General features: G+C 36.1%; 2 protein-coding genes across 2 annotated transcripts; both read right to left on the reverse strand.

Annotated features, from left to right (window-relative positions):
* LOC109722428 (translation initiation factor IF-2-like) lies at positions 489-3,312 on the reverse strand. Its single transcript, XM_020250492.1, has 2 exons — positions 3,046-3,312; positions 489-1,112 (listed from the first exon to the last, which is right to left on the reverse strand). The coding sequence occupies exons 1-2, from the start codon at positions 3,188-3,190 to the stop codon at positions 811-813; spliced, it is 447 nt and encodes a 148-aa protein (XP_020106081.1). The 5' UTR covers positions 3,191-3,312; the 3' UTR covers positions 489-810.
* Positions 4,574-12,754, reverse strand: LOC109722370 (calcineurin B-like protein 9). Its single transcript, XM_020250419.1, has 9 exons — positions 12,626-12,754; positions 12,324-12,507; positions 12,153-12,235; positions 6,259-6,318; positions 5,826-5,934; positions 5,671-5,723; positions 5,495-5,575; positions 5,280-5,392; positions 4,574-5,154 (listed from the first exon to the last, which is right to left on the reverse strand). Exons 1-9 carry the CDS (start codon positions 12,653-12,655, stop codon positions 5,100-5,102), a joined length of 768 nt encoding a protein of 255 aa, XP_020106008.1. The 5' UTR covers positions 12,656-12,754; the 3' UTR covers positions 4,574-5,099.

Raw genomic sequence — 19,975 nt, forward strand, 5'->3', positions numbered from 1 at the left:
GGTTAAGCAGTTAAGAGGAATTATCGCTGCACCCGGTGCACGTGCATTTCGTACACCTCAGCTTTATCGTACGTCCATTCCATCAGATGGCTGAATCTTCGCCGTGAAACGGTGCGCAGCGTACCCATGCACCGCAAATATTATCTGAAGCCAGTGGACCACGTCACCGAAGTTAATATTTGGTGAGGTGTGGGTCGGACTGTGGTCATGGTCGAATGCACTCCGTTTCGAACCCCAACCCGACAGGAGTCGTGACCAGGCCCTGGCCTTTCAAAACCAACTGTAACAGAATTTGGCTACTCTCGATAGTTTATTTCGTTTTATTTTATTTTTAAGTATGCTCTAGCTATTCGACAAGCAGGCAATATTGGACATAATACGTCCTTAAATCTTAGTGATCTATGCTATATTAGTCATCTCGCTAAATCCAATCAAAAACATCACATTTGCTGCATTCATAATTCAAGAACAACCAATGACAATTTAACTGCAACAACGGCTCAGGAGGTACAAGATACGCCGAGTCCGGGAAGCGGCTTGGTCTGCTTCATAAGCTGTTCAATGTCCATTGCTAGGCATATTGCATGATACATCAGTTCCAAATAGTGCTCAATACAAAGAGAAATCATACCCACAATTATCTGCATCGAAAGCAAAACCGCTCCACATTTAACGAACCGAAACTTGCCAATTGAATCCAACTAGGCATCAGCTTCCAAGTATTTATACATGTCGCACAATAAATAAAGAAGAAAATCCCATCCATCACTAGGAATGAGCACAAAAAATCTTTCATAACCATTTAAAACCTCACAAGCTTGGAAGTGATTTTGCACGGATGAACTCTTTGAGAAGAGCTTTCTCTTCATCAATTTTCTTCCTCTCCGATTTGTCGCGAGGCTTGACTTTCCTCTTTTCTTCCAGAATCCACTTGAAGAGCTCGCGCTGCTCTTCTTCGGACACCGGAGGAAGAACCGTAACTGGCTGAGGAGCAGGTACGCCAGATGTCTTCTCAGTAGCGGTAGCAGCTGTGGTCGATGCAGGGACGGCCACAGCGGCCTCATCTTCTTTTTTGTCCGTGTCCTTCTGGTAGGTACGTGCAAATATGTAGACTGCGTGATACAGTTAATTTAACAGAATAACAGTCAGACTCAGAAAAAAAATAATTTTCCAATTGAACTGATGTACAGAATTAAACGAGTCAAAAGTTAAGGGAGGCGTCAATCAAAAGAAAAATAGTTGAGTTGATGCATGAGGCCAGACCACTGGACTCTGGCCTTTATAGTGAATCGAGCAGGGCACTGCAATCTTTAATCACCAATGAAACAATATTTTCAGTGCACATTATTGGCATTTTGCCAAATATTAATGACCGGCAGGTTTAGTTACTCCATGATCTAAATATCACATACTGTTCGCAGATAAACCAGCACAACTAAAATCCAAGACTGTTCAAACTAAAACAAGGAAACTATGATCTTGATACATCTTTTGATGCAAAACCATTTGATATTAATGAACTTACAACATTGAAAAGACATAAAGAACAACCAGTAAGCATGTTAACACATTTCCCTGGTTAGATGATTCCTGTTGATGAGCATTTAATCTTTAGATTACAGGAAAGAGAGAAAGCAACTTCTTGAATTACCAAAATATATTAGCCTGTGCCTATCAAAAGCATCAAATGGTTAATAGAATAGATATCAATTTGTAGACTGAGGAGGTAAAAGGGCCATGACATGCAAAGATCAATACATCTAACCAAATTCTTAATCTTAAATAGTCAACAAATAGATATGCAGCATAGAAAACTACTACTATCTAATAGCGTGAAGCAAGAGAGTTGAGATCCACGATGTATGAGGTGTAAAATACAAAACATATAAATAATTTTTATATAGTATCCAGAGAAAATGAATGATAAGTTGAATTTAAAGGTAAGAAGGTTGACTATATAAACAAGTTGAACTGACCAATTATTTGAGATAAAACGACTGAAGATTAATGACGAAAAATAGATTCTAACATAATGCCTTCCTCTTCGCTAGTTCATTAAAATTTTTTGAACAATAGAGAAAATATGAGGATGTACCAAACACAATTCAAATCTCATTCATAACAACATAAAACTTGGAAATTTTTTAGCCACACTACACAACTATGCTACAGATTTTACCTCAAAAATCAGTTTTAATTTGGCTTCCTTCTCATTTTTTTGAGATTGTCATTAAACATGTCTTACCTTAGAGCAATTCAAAGATAGTTGCACGCATTCATCTGAACAAGATTAGATTCACCTATACACTCTCAAGAGTATCAAGATCAATTCCGAAAACCTTTGTTTAACTTGACGAGAGTCTCCCAAAACAATCCAAACAAGGCATCTCAATGATACTATTATCAGACAACTAGCACTAACCATGTCAGTCGTAATCCTGGGATCCATACAAAATATTAAACATCACTCGAAGGGGCACATCACGTTACCTGAAAATCACAGCACTCTGGAAGCGAGTATTTATCAACTAAAAGAAAGGTGAAGAAAATCAAAGGACAAGTTCAATGCACGGCTATATCTCAAACATCTTGTGCCTCGAAATCAATTAGATTAAAGACATCAATCAATATCAGACTGCGCGGACATGTGAGTGGTGTATATGCTGCTAACAAATTACAATGAATCTTATACTAAAGAATTTCAACCCTAAATAATACTATTATAGCAATTCCATCATCCCACTCCTACTGAAAATTACCATGGCGACCAATTTCACATCAATTTGCAGCTAAAGCGCCCGATCTGCCACGGATATGTTTAACACGATATCATTTAGAATGATCAACGCTCTCGAAGTCAAAATTTCAGATGCACGATACAACAGTAAAAGAGTGATAAAACCAAAGATTTGAACTAAATCTAGGGTTTCTGCTCCCGATTTCCACACGGATCATCGATCAAACACACAAATCGAAACCCCTAAAAGAGACGATACCAGTCAAAACCTAGTCTCCGGAGGAGTAAGGGGGGATCGGACAACTAACCTCCCACGGCGAGATTCGCGGTGAGGAGAAGCGGGAGAACGCGGCGAAGGAAGCCCTTCTTCGCCGCAGAGGGGGGCGGAGGAGGAGGAGGAGGAGGGGGAGCGGCGGAGGAGGGGGCGCCTTGAGGAGACGAAGAAGAAGCCATAGCCCTAGAGAGGGGAAGAAAGAAAGAGATCCCCTGCGATACACTACTTCGGCGACTGCGATGCGGCGAAGGGCTTCGCTCGGGAGCCGGAGGAGCGGGTTAAACACTTCGTTTGATATTATTCAGGGCCTTTGACTCTCATCGTTGTTTTTTTTTTTTTTTTTTTTTTTTTTTTTTTTTTTTATTTTTAGGAGATAAGTACCAAGCTATTCATTCGTTTATTTTATTTAAAAATTAAAAATAAATTTAGTCAAAAATATGAATTAACTTGATTCGAATCTAAAATCTCGAATATCAACTATCAAGTCTTTTACCACTTGCTCTAGAGAAGGTTGATAACTTTCGTTGTTGTCGGACGGTAGATATTGAATTGTGGTTGGTTTGGAGGATTGACGAGCACTGGTGCGTTCGGACGATAGTCGTGTAGTCGTGCACCGAGAGTCATCAGGTACCCAGCACCTGATTTCTTCGACCCGTTTACGATTGCGAGTTAGAGCACACGATAAGACTCTCTCACTTACGAATTAGGAACTTAATTGCCCCATCGGATTGCAACCCGCAATTACAGAACGAGCAATACAAGGTTTACAATCCACAATAGACTATAATCCATCGGCACCTTCGTTCAAATATTCTTATTGCTTTTTTTGTTTCAACTAAAAGTCAAAGAAGAGTTAGGCTTAGTTTGGTATTGAGTCGGATCTAACGTTATTATATAGAATGGAGTTGAGAAAAAGCATATACGGATATGCTTCTGCGTTCTCCAATGAGACTGCAGAAAATATAGTGTAACCGACTAACCGCAATATGCGGAACGCAATATTTTTCTATCATTGTTTCTCACCGCACGTAATGCAATCTCCCCACAATCCCAAACGAAGCCTTAGTTTAACCTAAGCACCCTTAAATAAGAGATTGTAGGGGTTACAAGTCATTTTTTATTGTAGGTTGGGCATTTCCCTGCCTGAAACGACTTTCATAATCTGGGAAGGCCCAATGCTTTTCAGCATTTTGTGGTGTGTGGGTTGGGCCAAGCAGACTCTTAAGATGTGGTACACCAGCTGTCAGGTTTTGCCTTGGATCTATTAAATACAAGGGGAAGTCCAATGCTTATGGGGACAAAAATTGTACAGGAATCGTTTCCAAACTAGTCACGATGCCAATGGACGCCGCATGGCCCCAGCGCACCCATCACACAGGCGGAAGCAAAAAAAAAAAGAACAAAAAAAAGAAAAAACTGTGCGCCTGAATTTTTAGAGAGAGAGAGAAAGGGAGGGCAGTGATGGGCGCGCCATGGCCACACGGCGCCCATTGGCATCGTCTTCAAACTAGTAGTTTGGGGATGATGCCCATATAATTTTTGTCATGCTTATGGGCTTCTCGCAACAAAAACGCCTGAGATAAATCAATAAAATTGGAAGTGTTTCGCTCGTTTGTACAAGCTGCTGACAGAAGAATCACCACCAAAAGGCCCTATATCTCTTTTTTTACATCAGCTAAACACAACACAGCACGACAGTGGAGTCTTGGCCTGGAACTCTCACGTTTTTTGCAAATAAAGCCAATTAACAACAAACCATATACGGACGGACGGTAGATGAAGAGTCACAAAAATACAGCATCTACTTGCGAAACTATGTACGCTCTCAAAGGCTTTGATGATGATACCAGCATGCTGATACTGATTTCACGAGTCGAGCGGTGCAATTAATCATATTAATGTCCCTCCCAGTTTGTCGAGGAACCACGTGGTCAGAATATGAGGAGTGTGGTTCTCTCCTTGATTTGAATGCCATTTAAGCAGCAGTGTTCTGAATTCTGATCCGGGGCTGATGGTGGATGGCCTTCCATGCCATATTTGTTCCATCTAGGTCATTGCTTTTCAGTGTTACCACAATTCTTTACCTTCTTAATCTTCAACCTCAGTGTTGAAAACAAAGCTAGGAAATACCATCGTGACGTCCCTGAGGTTAAATTGAAACTATTAGGATCAGAATTCTAGTGCTTAGCAAAGATGCTTTATCCGGTAGAAATTAGCTTATAAGAAAAAAAAATTTATGATTAAAAGAAGCATAACCCATGTTCCTACATCAGATATGGTAGTGTCATGTTCTTTAAAAGATTAGGGCTCCGCAACGCGAAGTTCTTCCACTCCTCTTTGTTGATTTTACCATCCCCATCAGTATCTGCATCAGCAAATGCCTACAAAGAATGAAGAAAGGGAATTATCAAAAATTAAAGAAATCGATTTGAAAGAAGACAGGAGAAAGAGAAAAACTCTCCAGGCAGGTAAAAAGAACATGCCTTATCTAGTATGGCTTCGAGAAGGTCATCCGTCAATTTCGTGTCTGACTCCATCAGAATAGCAATGACCATTTTCTTAACCTAAATCATTGAAATAATGAGAAGCTCTGGTTTAGTTTCTAGAAAAGAGACGACTTGTTTAAGGCGATTACTGCAGCAAATGATTATGAACTAACCTCTTCACGTTCAATGTACCCAGTTTGCCTTAGATCATACAACCTAAATGCAACTGAGAAATCCAAGAGTAAACAGAGAATTGTACATCAAATATAGATATCAGGTAAGTTAATAAAGATAATTAAGTTAGTTTCATGCAGCAACAAGTACTTACAATCGATTTTATCCTCTACAGGAGCACATGGATGGAAGACACTAAGTGCATGAACAAACTCTTCAAACTCAATAACACCGTTTTTCTTCTCATCAAAAAGACCAAAGACCTGGAAAGAAATATGGTAGCAGACTTAGTTGCCATTTAGGCATCAAGGAACAGAAAGACTACTGATTTCTTACTGCATCCTAAAGCATTATGAAGCATATAGATCTTGTCAGACTAATACATGGATCAGTTTCTCAAGAGAGTATTTTCAAGAATTTCCTATTTTCCTAACAAAGCATATAGAGTTAAAGGAGTTTTTTCTAGTCCACAAATGACATGGAAAATCGGCACATACCTAATTAAATTGTAAGAAAACTGTAATCACACCTAGCATTACTTCTCAAAGAATATTATTTTAGACCAAAAAAACATAGTTTGAGCTTACTCTATCAAGAAAAAGGTTCTCGCACGTTGGAGTCTTGAACAATGCCAGTTGAAGTTCTTCCTACAAAAGCAACTAATTTCAGTTATCAAAAAACTTGCAACAAAATATCCTAGCAGTTAACTATGCTAGCTGTGATCCCCTTCTAGGAGTGTCTCAGGGAGGGTTGGCCCCTGCCTAACTGAATAGCTCTAGCCTGTATAACTAAGTTCAATCCCCAACTTTTCCGATCTCGAATCGACACGGCCTGAAACACTGAAACAGAAAAAATCAGTGTTGCCCCTGTCCTGGCGGCCTCACCCACCCCATTAACAACACTATTCACACCGAACCATCCAGTTATGCGTTCTATTTGTAGCAAACACTACTCATAATTCGTCAATTATTTTAGGAGTGCACACTTGTCTTTAACAGGATGCTTTGCACCAACATAATTGAGGGGGTGTTTGGCCTAGCTTTTAAAAAGCGCTTTTGGATTGAAAAGTGATTTTCGGCTCAATAAAACGTTTGGCAACCTCACTTTTAAAATCTGATTATGTTTTTTAGAATCAGAAAACTGATTTTGAAGGCCCAGAATCAGAAACAGAAAAAAACTGCTTTTTGAAATCTGATTTTGATTTTGGACTCAAACTTCAAATTTTTATTTTAATTTTCAATTCAATATTTAAATTTAAATTTAATTTTAAATTTTAATTTTCAGATTGATTTTAAATTTTTAAATTTTAATTTTTAATTTTGAAAAATAGATTTCAAACTTTAAATTTTAAATTTTAATTTTTAAATTTCAAATCTCAAATTTTAGATTNATTTTGTACAATTTTAAAATTTTAAAATTTTAATTTTAATTCAGATTTAAATTTAGATTTTAAATTATTTTAAAATAAAATTTAATAAAAATATTAATTTATGCAAACATCAAAAAAATTTTGCCAAACAGCTTTTTAAAATCACTTAAGAAAAATCATTTTTATCTAAACTTAGTCAAACGCTCTACAGCTTTTAACCAAAATCACTTCTCCCAACCAAAATCACATTTTCAGAAATCACTTTTTTCGAAATTACTTTTTCAGAAACTAGGCCGAACGGGCCCTGAGTCGGAGCAACGAACCGGAACTAATTGTTGTAATTGCAGCACAAAAAAATTCTAGTACTCGTTAAAGTTTTGTTATAAGCTGGAGGAATCTTAGTTACTTGTGCGCCCCTCCTGACCCAGATAACTTCTTCAGTTAAATGTGAAAAGTCCCTTTTAGCTCCAAAATGAACTTCAATTGCTTGGTCCTTGGTCCGAGTGAAAATATAAATGTTAAAGTAGTGTATTCTGAGGTAAAAATACAAAAATATAATGATTTTGTTATTGCTAAAATGATACTTGTGAGAAAAATATCTAATTTCATAGCAAGCCTCTATTTGCTTCCACAACTTCAACTTAATTACGGATCATATTTCACTGATAGTCTATGATGTTTGGAACTCAGTTCAATCAACTATAAAATATCGCACCTCGCTATCCCCTCCCTCTGCATCGAAATTAAATCATCTCACGAAAGATCTTGCATATGGTTGCTTATTCAACATCAAACAATTTAGATAGATGACTGACCTATCAAACTCGACAAGTTAAAGGTTCCCAAATAGATCATGCTACTGAAACATTTCCAAATAATCTCAACTTCCCATATTCCTCCTAAATCCTCAATAATCAACAAAACATAAAATGCTATACTCAATCGATCCCCGAACTTCGCTCATAAGCACCAAATATATCAATAGAGCCAAATCTCGCAGAGCATAAAAGTCTTTTTTCAAAAAAGAAAAACAAAAAAACAAAAAAGTTAGGAAGAAATCGGTACCGTACCTTGTGGATGAGTCCGTCATCAAAGATGGAGCAGCTCAATTTCTTATAGAGCTCGTACAGAGCCTCCACCTCGTTCACCGTGACTTCACCCAAAGCGAAGAACAAGAATATGTATAAGAACAAGTAGAGACTAGAGAGCACAGCAAAAGGGAGATCGAGGGGTTGGGGTTTCGATTACAGCATCGGGACTCGTCGGCGAGGTCCTGGAAGTTCTTCCTCTGGGGGCGAGGGCGGGGACGATGGATCGGGCGGAGATCGAAGCACTCGGCCACCCCGCAGAGGATCACCTCGGCGATTGCGATGAGCGGGACGAGCACCGCGCACAGCCACTCCCCCACCGTGAGCGACCCCGATCTCTGAAGCCAAAACGCCAGATCGAAGACGAAAACAACAGCGATCGAATCGGATCAGCGGCGACGATGCAAACCCTGCCGAATCGAATCGAAACAAGAGAGGGAGAGAGATCCAACTCACGATGTCATCGGAGTAGGGACGAGAATCCATTGGCGCCGCCGCCGCCGCCGCCGCCGCCGCCTCCTCCGCCGCAACACGCTTCCGCTTCTCCTCCTCCTCCTCCTCCTCCCCCTCTACAAATTTATTATTATTATTATTACGATTATATTATTTTCTAATCTCGTCTTTATCTCTTTTTTAATATTTTTTTTTCTTATGTTAAGAATCGAATGCGTCCTCCCACTGGTAGGGCTGGCAAACGAGCGAGCCGGCTCGCGTTCGACTCGTGTTCGGCTCGATATTCGGCTCGCTCGAGCTCGACTCGAAATTAAATGAGCCGAGCTTGAACAAAACAAAAGGCTCGAAATTCATTTCAAGCTGAGCTTGAGTATTACTCGGCTCGTTCGAATTAGGCTCGAAAACCTCTATATATATATATATATATATATATATATATATATATATATATATATATATATATATATATATATATGTCGGGGTTACTATACTCTTATGAGTATAGACCCCCTTGTACTCATAAATTTTTAACCGTTGATTGATAGGATGTGTGGTTAGTATGATGGTGGTCCCCACTTAGAATGATAGTGGTCTCCTAAGATTGAGTGGGTAGTTGGTTAAATAGTATGATCTAATGGATAACATGATTAATGGAATAAATCTAAGGGTCGAAAACTTATGAGTATAAAGGAGCCAATACTCATAAAAGTATAGCAACCGGACTATATATATATATATTATTTATAAATATAATGTATTTTAATTATATGTAGGCTTTAATTTAATTTGGGTCATTATTGTTGGCCCATAAAATAAACCCAACAAGTACAATCGTACAATTGAGCCCAACTCTAAATTTACATAACACACTCTCTCTTTTAGACTTTCACTGTTGCATATAACCCTAAAACATGATAACATTCAAATTTTCAAATCCCTACTTTTTTTCCTCTCTCTCTTTCTCTCTCTCTCCCTCTCTCTCTCTCAAACCCTCATCTAGTCAGGAAGTCACCCTAGCTCACATTTGTTATAATTATTTTGTATTTTGAACTATTGGACATGTTGCATGAAATTATAGGTAATGTTCTATAAAAATTAAACTATTGATTATATAATGTCGAGAATTTCAATCGGCTCGTTTAGAGCTCGAGCTCGGCTCGACTCGAAATTAGGCTCGCTCGAGCTCGGCTCGAATTAATTTCAAGCCGAGCTTGAGCCTAGATTTAGGCTCGAAATTAATTTCAAACCGAATTTGAGCTGACATAAGCTCGCTCGAGCTCGGCTCGTTTCCATCCCTACCCACTGGGCATTCTGTTTGGGCTTCATTTATGGGCAAAAAGTAAAACGTATCGATGGACCCCGCACTTTCTCGATTTTGACACCAAGGATCTGAACTTTTTCATTACGAAATAATATTATTTTATTTTAGAATAGATTTTGATTTTTTAAAAAATTAATTTATAAGCAAGAACCCAAAAGAACTTAGTTTTTGTGTAAGAACAATAATTCCTTTTTAGTAATCAGTAATTAAAATAGTGAAGTAATTACAAAGTGCCATAATAAAATTATTTTTATAAAAAATAGTATGACCATAATAATTATGTTAAAATATAATAATTAAGATAAAATGAAATTAAAGTGAAACGTTTTCCGCTAAATACATGTGGAGTGGAGGAGGAATTATCCCGAATCCCAAAACTGGATAGTACAGGGACTAACTACACATTTTACAGACAGTTATAGAGACCGATACGGAAAAGCCTCGTCTAACCACTCATTGGCCAATAAGTGGTGGGTCCGATCTTGCCGCGACACCGCTACTCATCGAAATCGTCGGATGCGGAAGCAACGGAGGGGAGATGAGTCGATAAAATGCGATAAGAAAGTACGATAAAAAAATATTATATTTATTTTCGTACGTAATATTACGTGTCGTATATCGCGATGAGTCAATTATGATATATTTTTTATAATTTCATCAAAAAACACAAAAACATATTTTTATATTTTTTTTATCCTAATTCTATTTTATCTAATAGCGTCAGATAAGACTCAATACAAAATTAAACCGAGAGCGGATTCGAAAGTAGCTTGAGATACGGAATTACAAGTTTAAAAACTTGAACAACGGTTGGTACGTCTAGCTTAGCTCACTGAGAAATTTTACTGTATTACATATTTTTAAAATAATATATAATAATTTTTTTTATTAATTATGGTTGAGACGGATAAATTCAAAAATTATAATTTTATTAATTAAAAACATCACATCACATCAGTAATATAATTAAAATCATGCTATCATCACCAAGATGATGTCAGATAAGATCAATCACGCTGATCGATCGTGAGCATGATCATGACTCCCCAGTGTTAACTTTCGTGTATTTTATTACTGGGGCAATTTTTTTATTAATAAACTCACATGACAAATTTTTTATTTAGTGTATAACATTATGCCAAAAGTAATTATTTTATATTTTGAAAGACCTAAAAGAGTTTTAAAACGTTATTCATATTTACTTTTCTAATANTTTTAAAATTTTAATTTTAATTGAAATTTAAATTTAGATTTTAAATTATTTTAAAATAAAATTTAATAAAAATATTAATTTATGCAAACATCAAAAAATTTTGCCAAACAGCTTTTTAAAATCACTTAAGAAAAATCGCTTTTGTCTAAACTCAGTCAAACGCTCTACAGCTTTTAACCAAAATCACTTCTCCCAACCAAAATCACTTTTTCAGAAATTACTTTTTCCGAAATCACTTTTTCAGAAACTAGGCCGAACGGGCCCTGAGTCAGAGCAACGAACCGGAACTAATTGTTGTAATTGCAGCACAAAAAAATTCTAGTACTCGTTAAAGTTTTGTAATAAGCTGGAGGAATCTTAGTTACTTGTGCGCCCCTCCTGACCCAGTTAACTTCTTCAGTTAAATGTGAAAAGTCCCTTTTAGCTCCAAAATGAACTTCAATTGCTTGGTCCTTGGTCCGAGCGAAAATATAAATGTTAAAGTAGTGTATTCTGAGGTAAAAATCCAAAAATATAATGATTTTGTTATTGCTAAAATGATACTTGTGAGAAAAATATGATTATCTAATTTCATAGCAAGCCTCTATTTGCTTCCACAACTTCAACTTAATTACGGATCATATTTCACTGATAGTCTATGATGTTTGGAACTCAGTTCAATCAACTATAAAATATCGCACCTCGCTATCCCCTCCCTCTGCATCGAAATTAAATCATCTCACGAAAGATCTTGCATATGGTTGCTTATTCAATATCAAACAATTTAGATAGATGACTGGCCTATCAAACTCGACAAGTTAAAGGTTCCCAAATAGATCATGCTACTGAAACATTTCCAAATAATCTCAACTTTCCATATTCCTCCTAAATCCTCAATAATCAACAAAACATAAAATGCTATACTCAATCGATCCCCGAACTTCGCTCATAAGCACCAAATATATCAATAGAGCCAAATCTCGCAGAGCATAAAAGTCTTTTTTCAAAAAAAAAAAAAACAAAAAAACAAAAAAGTTAGGAAGAAATCGGTACCGTACCTTGTGGATGAGTCCGTCATCAAAGATGGAGCAGCTCAATTTCTTATAGAGCTCGTACAGAGCCTCCACCTCGTTCACCGTGACTTCACCCAAAGCGAAGAACAAGAATATGTATAAGAACAAGTAGAGAGCACAGCAAAAGGGAGATCGAGGGGTTAGGGTTTCGATTACAGCATCGGGACTCATCGGCGAGGTCCTGGAAGTTCTTCATGTGGGGGCGAGGGCGAGGGCGGGGACGATGGATCGAGCGGAGATCGAAGCACTCGGCCACCCCGCAGAGGATCACCTCGGCGATTGCGATGAGCGGGACGAGCACCGCGCACAGCCACTCCCCCACCGTGAGCGACCCCGATCTCTGAAGCCAAAACGCCAGATCGAAGACGAAAACAACAGCGATCGAATCGGATCAGCGGCGACGATGCAAACCCAGCCGAATTGATTCGAAACAAGAGAGGGAGAGAAATCCAACTCACGATGTCATCGGAGTAGGGACGAGAATCCATTGGCGCCGCCGCAACACGCTTCCGCTTCTCCTCCTCCTCCTCCTCCTCCTCCTCCTCCTCCCCCTCTACAAATTTATTATTATTATTATTACGATTATATTATTTTCTAATCTCGTCTTTATCTCTTTTTTAATAATTTTTTTCTTATGTTAAGAATCGAATGCGTCCTCCCACCGGGCAATCTGTTTGAGCTTAATTTATGGGCAAAAAGTAAAGCGTATCGATGGACCCCGCACTTTCTCGATTTTGACACCAAGGATCTGTACTTTTTAATTACGAAATAATATTATTTTATTTTAGAATAGATTTTGATTTTTTAAAAAAATTAATTTATAAGCAAGAACCCAAAAGAACTTAGTTTTTGTGTAAGAACAATAATTCTTTTTTAGTAATCAGTAATTAAAATAGTGTAGTAATTAAAAAGTGCCTTAATAAAATTATTTTTATAAAAAATAGTATGACCATAATAATTTTGTTAAAATATAATAATTAAGATAAAATGAAATTAAAGTGAAACATTTTCTCGGAGTGGAGGAGGAATTATCCCGAATCCCAAAACTGGATAGTACAGGGACTAACTACACATTTTGCAGACAGTTAGAGACCGATACGGAAAAGCCTCATCTAACCACTCATTGGCCAATAAGTGGTGGGTCCGATCTTGCCGCGACACCGCAACTCATCGAAAGCGTCGGATGCGGAAGCAACGGAGGGGAGATGAGTCGATAAAATACGATAAGAAAATACTTTTCCTACGTAATATTACGTGTCGTGTATCGCGATGAGTCAATTATGATATATTTTTTACGATTTCATCGAAAAATACAAAAATATATTTCTATATTTTTTTTATCCTAATTCTATTTTATCTAATAGCGTCAGATAAGACTCAATACAAAATTAAACCGAGAGCGGTTTCGAAAGTAGCTTGAAATACGGAATTACGAGTTTAAAAACTTGAACAACGGTTGGTACGTCTAGCTTAGCTCACTGAAAAATTTTACTGTATTACATATTTTTAAAAAAATATATAATAATTTTTTTTATTAATTATGGGTGAGACGGATAAATTCAAAAATTATAATTTTATTAATTAAAACATCACATCACATCAGTAATATAATTAAAATCATGCTATCATCACCAAGATGATGTCAGATAAGATCAATCACGATCGATCGTGAGCATGATCATGATTCCCCAGTGTTAACTTTCGTGTATGTTATTACTGGGGCAATTTTTTTATTAATAAACTCACATGACCAATTTTTTATTAGTGTATAACATTATGCCAAAAGTAATTATTTTATATTTTGAAAGTCCTAAAAGAGTTTTAAAACGTTATTCATATTTACTTTTCTAATATAATAAGTTACCATGATAATATCTAGCGGCAAGAGAAAAAGTTAGATGTTAACAGTGATGGAATATGGATGCGTATATATTTTAGTAGGGTTCATTGACTCCTCTGGGATGATGCAAAATACTTTATTTTGTAGGCCCCACTTGAGAAGAATTTTTTAGTTAGGCGTTTTTTTTTTAATTTTTTTTATTTTTGTATAATTTAGGGCGGAGCCATTGAGGAGCCAACAGTGGCCATGGCCTCTCCTAAATTTTTTAAAATTACATAAAAATTCTTTATAATAAAAATTAAAATATTATAAATTTTAATTTTAGGATGTCAAATTAATATTTTTAATAAAATTTGTGCCTTAATTTTTTTTTTTCAAATTTTTTAGTTCTTTTCCTTCAACTCTTACGGTCTTGTTCCTTTTTGAGCATATTGTCGTTATTATTGCTAGTAATAACTGATCGGCGAATCCGACAAACTTTTTTTCTTACTATTCGAGATTGAATTTTTTTCCTATCAAATCTAAATCTTGGCCTCCCCGAATCTTAATTTCTGGCTTCATCCCTGACTATAATTGATCTCTGTTTGGAGTACAAGTTGACTCACAATGGTGGAAGAACGTGGTAGATTTGAAGAAAGTGTTCAAAAGCGGATTGAGCTACGGGCTAAGAGATGGATTACTTATTGATTTTTGGGCCGACAGATGGTGCGGTAACGCGTTTCTAAAGTCGTACTTCCCAGACATCTATTCCCATGCTGATCTCAAAGAGGTGCGGGTCAGTAATTGTTTCTCTGCCTCGGGATGGAGATAGAGAAAAATTCTGAAAGGAGTGAAGCGAAACACACTATATAGTAAATAGCGTGTTTTAGAGTTAAAGAACTCCCTATTTAACTTAACGGGTTGTGAATCAACCTGATGTCATCCATTGGAGATGGAATTCTGGAGATATATTTTCAGTCAAGTCAATGCATTCGTTCATCAAGATTGGGGGAGTTAAAGATGCTGCGACGCTCACCATCTGGAGACTGAATATTTTGACAAAAGTGAAAATATTTTTATGGTTAGTTTTAAAAAAGAGATTGTTTATTGTGAACAACCAACTTAAAAGGGGATGGGCAAATAACAATGGTTGTGTCATGTGTGGCGGTGATCTGAAGACAGTAGACCACTTGTTGGTGGGTTGTGCAGTCAACAAATCCCTTTTTATTTCCATTTTAACGAGCCCTACGTCTACCCCTCTTGTGAGGACGCGAAGTTCGCCTGGGAAGAGCTGGTGAGGAGGGGGTCACAGATTGACACTTTGAAGCCTCAAATCCTTGTGGTGGTCATCTGGTGAATGATTTGGTGCGAAAAAAATAATATTATTTTCAAAACCTACCTATGAATGCTATCTCTACTGCTCATCGTATTAGAGTTCCGACGAAGGAGTGTACCGATTTTTGCAGAGTCAGGTAATGTTGCTTTTATTACATCTTTTGGTTCGAGCGCATGTTTTCACTTCTTTTATGCTTTTTTTAAGTTCCTTTTTTTTTTTGTCGTCTTCTTGAGATCCTATCTGCTTCACCCTATATGGCTAAATTTATTTATCTAATGAATAAAATAGGTAGCGTGCTATCTTCTTCTTAAAAAAAAGTAATAAAACGAAAACGCAATTGGTCAATTTAGCGCAGAAAGCGGATTCGGAAGTGGCTTGAGATACGGTGTTACAAGTAGATCAAGTTAAAAACTTTAAAAACGGTGGTCGGTACTCGGTACGTCCAGCTCAGCTCCCGCGCGTCCACCGGCTTCTCGTACCTCGGACGAACTTCATGTTACTGGTCAAATCTCTACCGTACATTGATTGCACAATCATATTATCATCATCAAGTTGATGTCGAGATGATCAAATCACGATCATATATGATCATCATCATGATCTCCCAGTGTTACACTTAATTTTGTATACTATTAATGGGGCAATTTTTTTATTAACAATTCATACCACCAATTTACCTATAACCCGTCAGAAGTCTTTTTTTTTTTTTGGAAATACTTCAAAAATTTCTCTTGTGGTTTCGCACTTTCTTATTTTAGTACCATGTGGTTTAAAGTGTATCAGTTTGATACCCTGTGGTTTCATTATTTTTTTTTATTATCAATTTCACTATTTTTTTTCTTAAATCGGTGACAAAGTTAAAATTAAAGGGTACTAAAGTAAAAATTTGATAAATCTAGGTGGGTATCTAAAATTTTTTATATATAATTTAATAAAATATTAATAAAAAAGCTGTCGAAAAGATAAAAATGAAACCACATGTAGACCTGGCAATCTCGACCCATACCCACGGGTGCCCGCAGGTTACCTGCAAATTTGTGGGTATGGGTACCAATTTTTCGAACCAAAAAAATTACGGGTGAAATGGTGGATACCCATTAAGCTGTGGGCATTTTGGGTAACCTGTGGATACCCACGGGTACCCGCACATATATTTTTTAATTAAAAAATATATTTTATCAATTAAAATAAATATATTTTTATTTATTCATCCTAGAAATTCTAATCCTAATTTCTTATCGCGTCTTTTATATTACGAAATTTTTTTACTTTAAGACTTTAAATATTTTTATTGGATGTTATGATATTTTAAATAATGAGTTATGTTATATTTTTAAAACTTATATATATATGTATTTGCATTTAAAAAACATAAGAGAAAAAAAGAAAAAAAAAATTGCGGGTAACCCGTAGACCCGCCTACCTACCCGCAGGCGGATATGGATAAAGATATTGGTTATCCAAAAATTTATGGGTAAATTTTATTCATGCCCAAGTAACCCGCAGGTACAATCACCCGCTCGCGGATTACCCAACCCACCTGTTTGCCAAATCTATGTATCTAACCACAAGGAACCAAATTGATACACTTTAAACCATAGGGTACTAAAGTGAGAAAGTGCGAAACCATAGGGGAGTTTTTCGAAGTTTTCCTTTTTTTTTTTTAATGTTTTGGAAGACATAAAAAATTTAAAAACACTTTTAATCTTTACTTTTCTAATATTCTAAAATTGTTATGATAATCGCTCCGGAAGAAGCAAATAAAAATGTTTAGGTGTTTAAAAGGTTTTCTCCTTTTTCTTCAGAGAGAGAGAGAGCGAAAGAGAGCATAAAAAAGATGGAATTCACGATTTATTTCAACATAATTGATAGTTGAGGAACCTCCATATATTTTCATACTCCTAAAGCTGGAATATTGTAGTGTTATTGAATTGCGTACGTAAATTATTCAAAAATCTTCACATTCTGCATGTTAACGCATTAATAAGCCAATAAGTGCGAACTGGAATTTTAAATTGTGTTAGTATAACGCTTTACAACATCATTAATTAAATGGCAAAACTTAGGAATAAGTATGGTATTATGGAATCCAAAATATCTTTTTTAGCCCTTGGATGCCTTGGATTTAGTGGAAATAAATAAAATAGTGGTACATCCGATGGTGAAAAAGTTAGAAATATACAAATAGTAATACTTTTAGAAGTATATATTATAGCTCAATTCTCTCTCTCTCTCTCTCTCTCTCTCTCTCTCTCTCTATATATATATAGAGCTAGGCTGGAATACTATTGATAGCAAAAGACTCTTTTTGCTTTCAAGTTTTTAACACTTGAATGGAAAATTATAGGGTTAGGATAATATTAATCCCTTAGAGGTGAGTGGTCTCCCTAGGGTTGAGTGGTCCTCACTGGGTTATAGTATTTAATCCAATAGTTAGAAATGATGAAAAAAATTGATTCAAAGACTAAACTTGATAGCAAAATAGGCCTTTTGCTATCAATAGTATTCTCTCTCTCTCTCTCTCTCTATATATATATATAAGCCATGGCTACTATACTATTATGAGTATTGGAACTCTCGTACTCATAAGTTGTTTTAAATGATGGAGCTTCCGAATCGACGATCCACTCCGTTATTTTGCAATAACGGTGGACATATGAGAGCTATTTTAGAAAGAAAAAAAAGAGGATAAATCGAATATTTTCAAACGTATGAGGGGTATATAGGCAATTATCTCTCTATATATATATAGTCAATTATGTTGAGTTTTCTAATTTTTTGCAGTAAGTTGCACGTTTTCGATTAAAAATTTTTACATCAAGCATGTTGAGGCATTAATATATAGAGTAAGAAGTAAGAGCTGGAGTTTTAACTTGTGAGAACATAATACTTGACTTACAACAGCATGAAATGACAAAGCTTAGAGATGAGTATGATATTATGTGACACAATATATCAATTAAAGCTACTTTAATTTGGTTGCTTTATATTATGCTTCAATCATGCACTTACTATTAATGGGGCCACACTGCAGAAAAAATTGGAATGAACAAGAAGAATTTTTTTGCAAAAAAAACTTCTTTACTTGCGCATCCATGATCATCACATCTTTGATTACACGATTACGTGGCAAGCGCTCTTGGCCGTCTGATTCATGAGTACTGCGATTTGGAAAGGTAGAGATATTTGATTGATGTGATATCACATCACAAACAATTAAAGGTTGAATCTTCTTTCAATCCAATTACTCTGTCCTTATCCATCTTAGCCACACTATTACGAAAATTCTCGAAAATATCAGGAATATATAATTCTCTAGTTTCAAATTACTCAAAATTTGTTTGAATTGTTAAGTAATATGAAGTTGTTCGTCAAAAGATTGTAAGAATTGTAGATAACGAATCAATTAATCAACTTAATTTAAGTATTTTGTATATCCTTTGTTATGGTATATGGAGTTTCAAACCATTCGAAATTTCTTGGAATTATCAATTATTAAGTAACATATAAATATTGATCGAAAGATTGTGAGAATTATAGGTAGCTAGCTAACCAATTAATCGACTTAATTTAAGTATTTTCTATATCCGTTGTTACGGAATATATATGTACACTATATATAAAAGAGCAAATAAATTATTAGGTCTCTCAATTTTCTTGCAATAATACCTCTATATTTTTAAAATACACCTATACTTTAAATGCCATTATAATTTTTATTTGTTAAGAAAAAATAAAAGTCTTAAAAGAAAAAAACATTAATCCAAATTTTTCTATTCTACAAGTAGAGTTAAGTGAACAAAAATATAAATGGTAACGTAAATACTTTTAGATATTAAAAGTTACTTTTGCACAAGGTTTTAAGTGCCCGTCGGCACGGGGCGTATCGGCTGTGCCGTACCGTGCCAACAAGATACCGACACGATACAGACCCCATGCCGATGGCATAACTTAAAACTCTTTATTCTTTAAATTAGTAAGTAATTTTCTCAATAAAGTTCAAAAGATGTGATAAAAAAATATAATAAATAGTTAGAATATTTTGTTGCTAAAGAAAATAAATATTTCATGTTATTATGTGTTGGCACATAAGAATTTTTTTGACTGGCATGCATCGGCATAGCTCGGCACGCACCGTGCCGTACCGTGCCGGCAAGTTTCCGGCACGACCCCGTGCCACGACACTTAAATCCTTATTTTTGCAGAAGCGCCTAGTGAAGATACACATGCTGTTCCTTTCCCCTTTCGCTTTTACATGATCCTCGCAAGAAGCCATTGGCTAAGAATGCCTATGGTCATTATGCATGACAAGTCAAAGAGTCGTCGTGGTGATCGAGCATAGTGGTTAGATGGTCATTGTTTCCGTTAGCCTTTTCCTTAGGATCGAAACAAAAGAAAAACGTGCGAGACATGTCGATGTTAAGTAGCTAGAGTGACATTTTTGTATCTACTACGACAATCAACGGTGACTATATATGATTGATCAGTGAATCAAGCTAGATTTGTTTCAATTACCGCTTAATTTGTCAATATGTATCATTATCATCTACATCACCTTTTTTACTTGACAAGAAACAAAAAGAAAAATTGCAATCGACTAATCGATAGGTACAGTACACTGGTCAAGTTAATTATACCGAATCATTAACTAAG

This window comes from Ananas comosus, linkage group 16, assembly GCF_001540865.1.
Source record: "Ananas comosus cultivar F153 linkage group 16, ASM154086v1, whole genome shotgun sequence".
In the NCBI taxonomy this organism is placed as follows: domain Eukaryota; kingdom Viridiplantae; phylum Streptophyta; class Magnoliopsida; order Poales; family Bromeliaceae; genus Ananas; species Ananas comosus.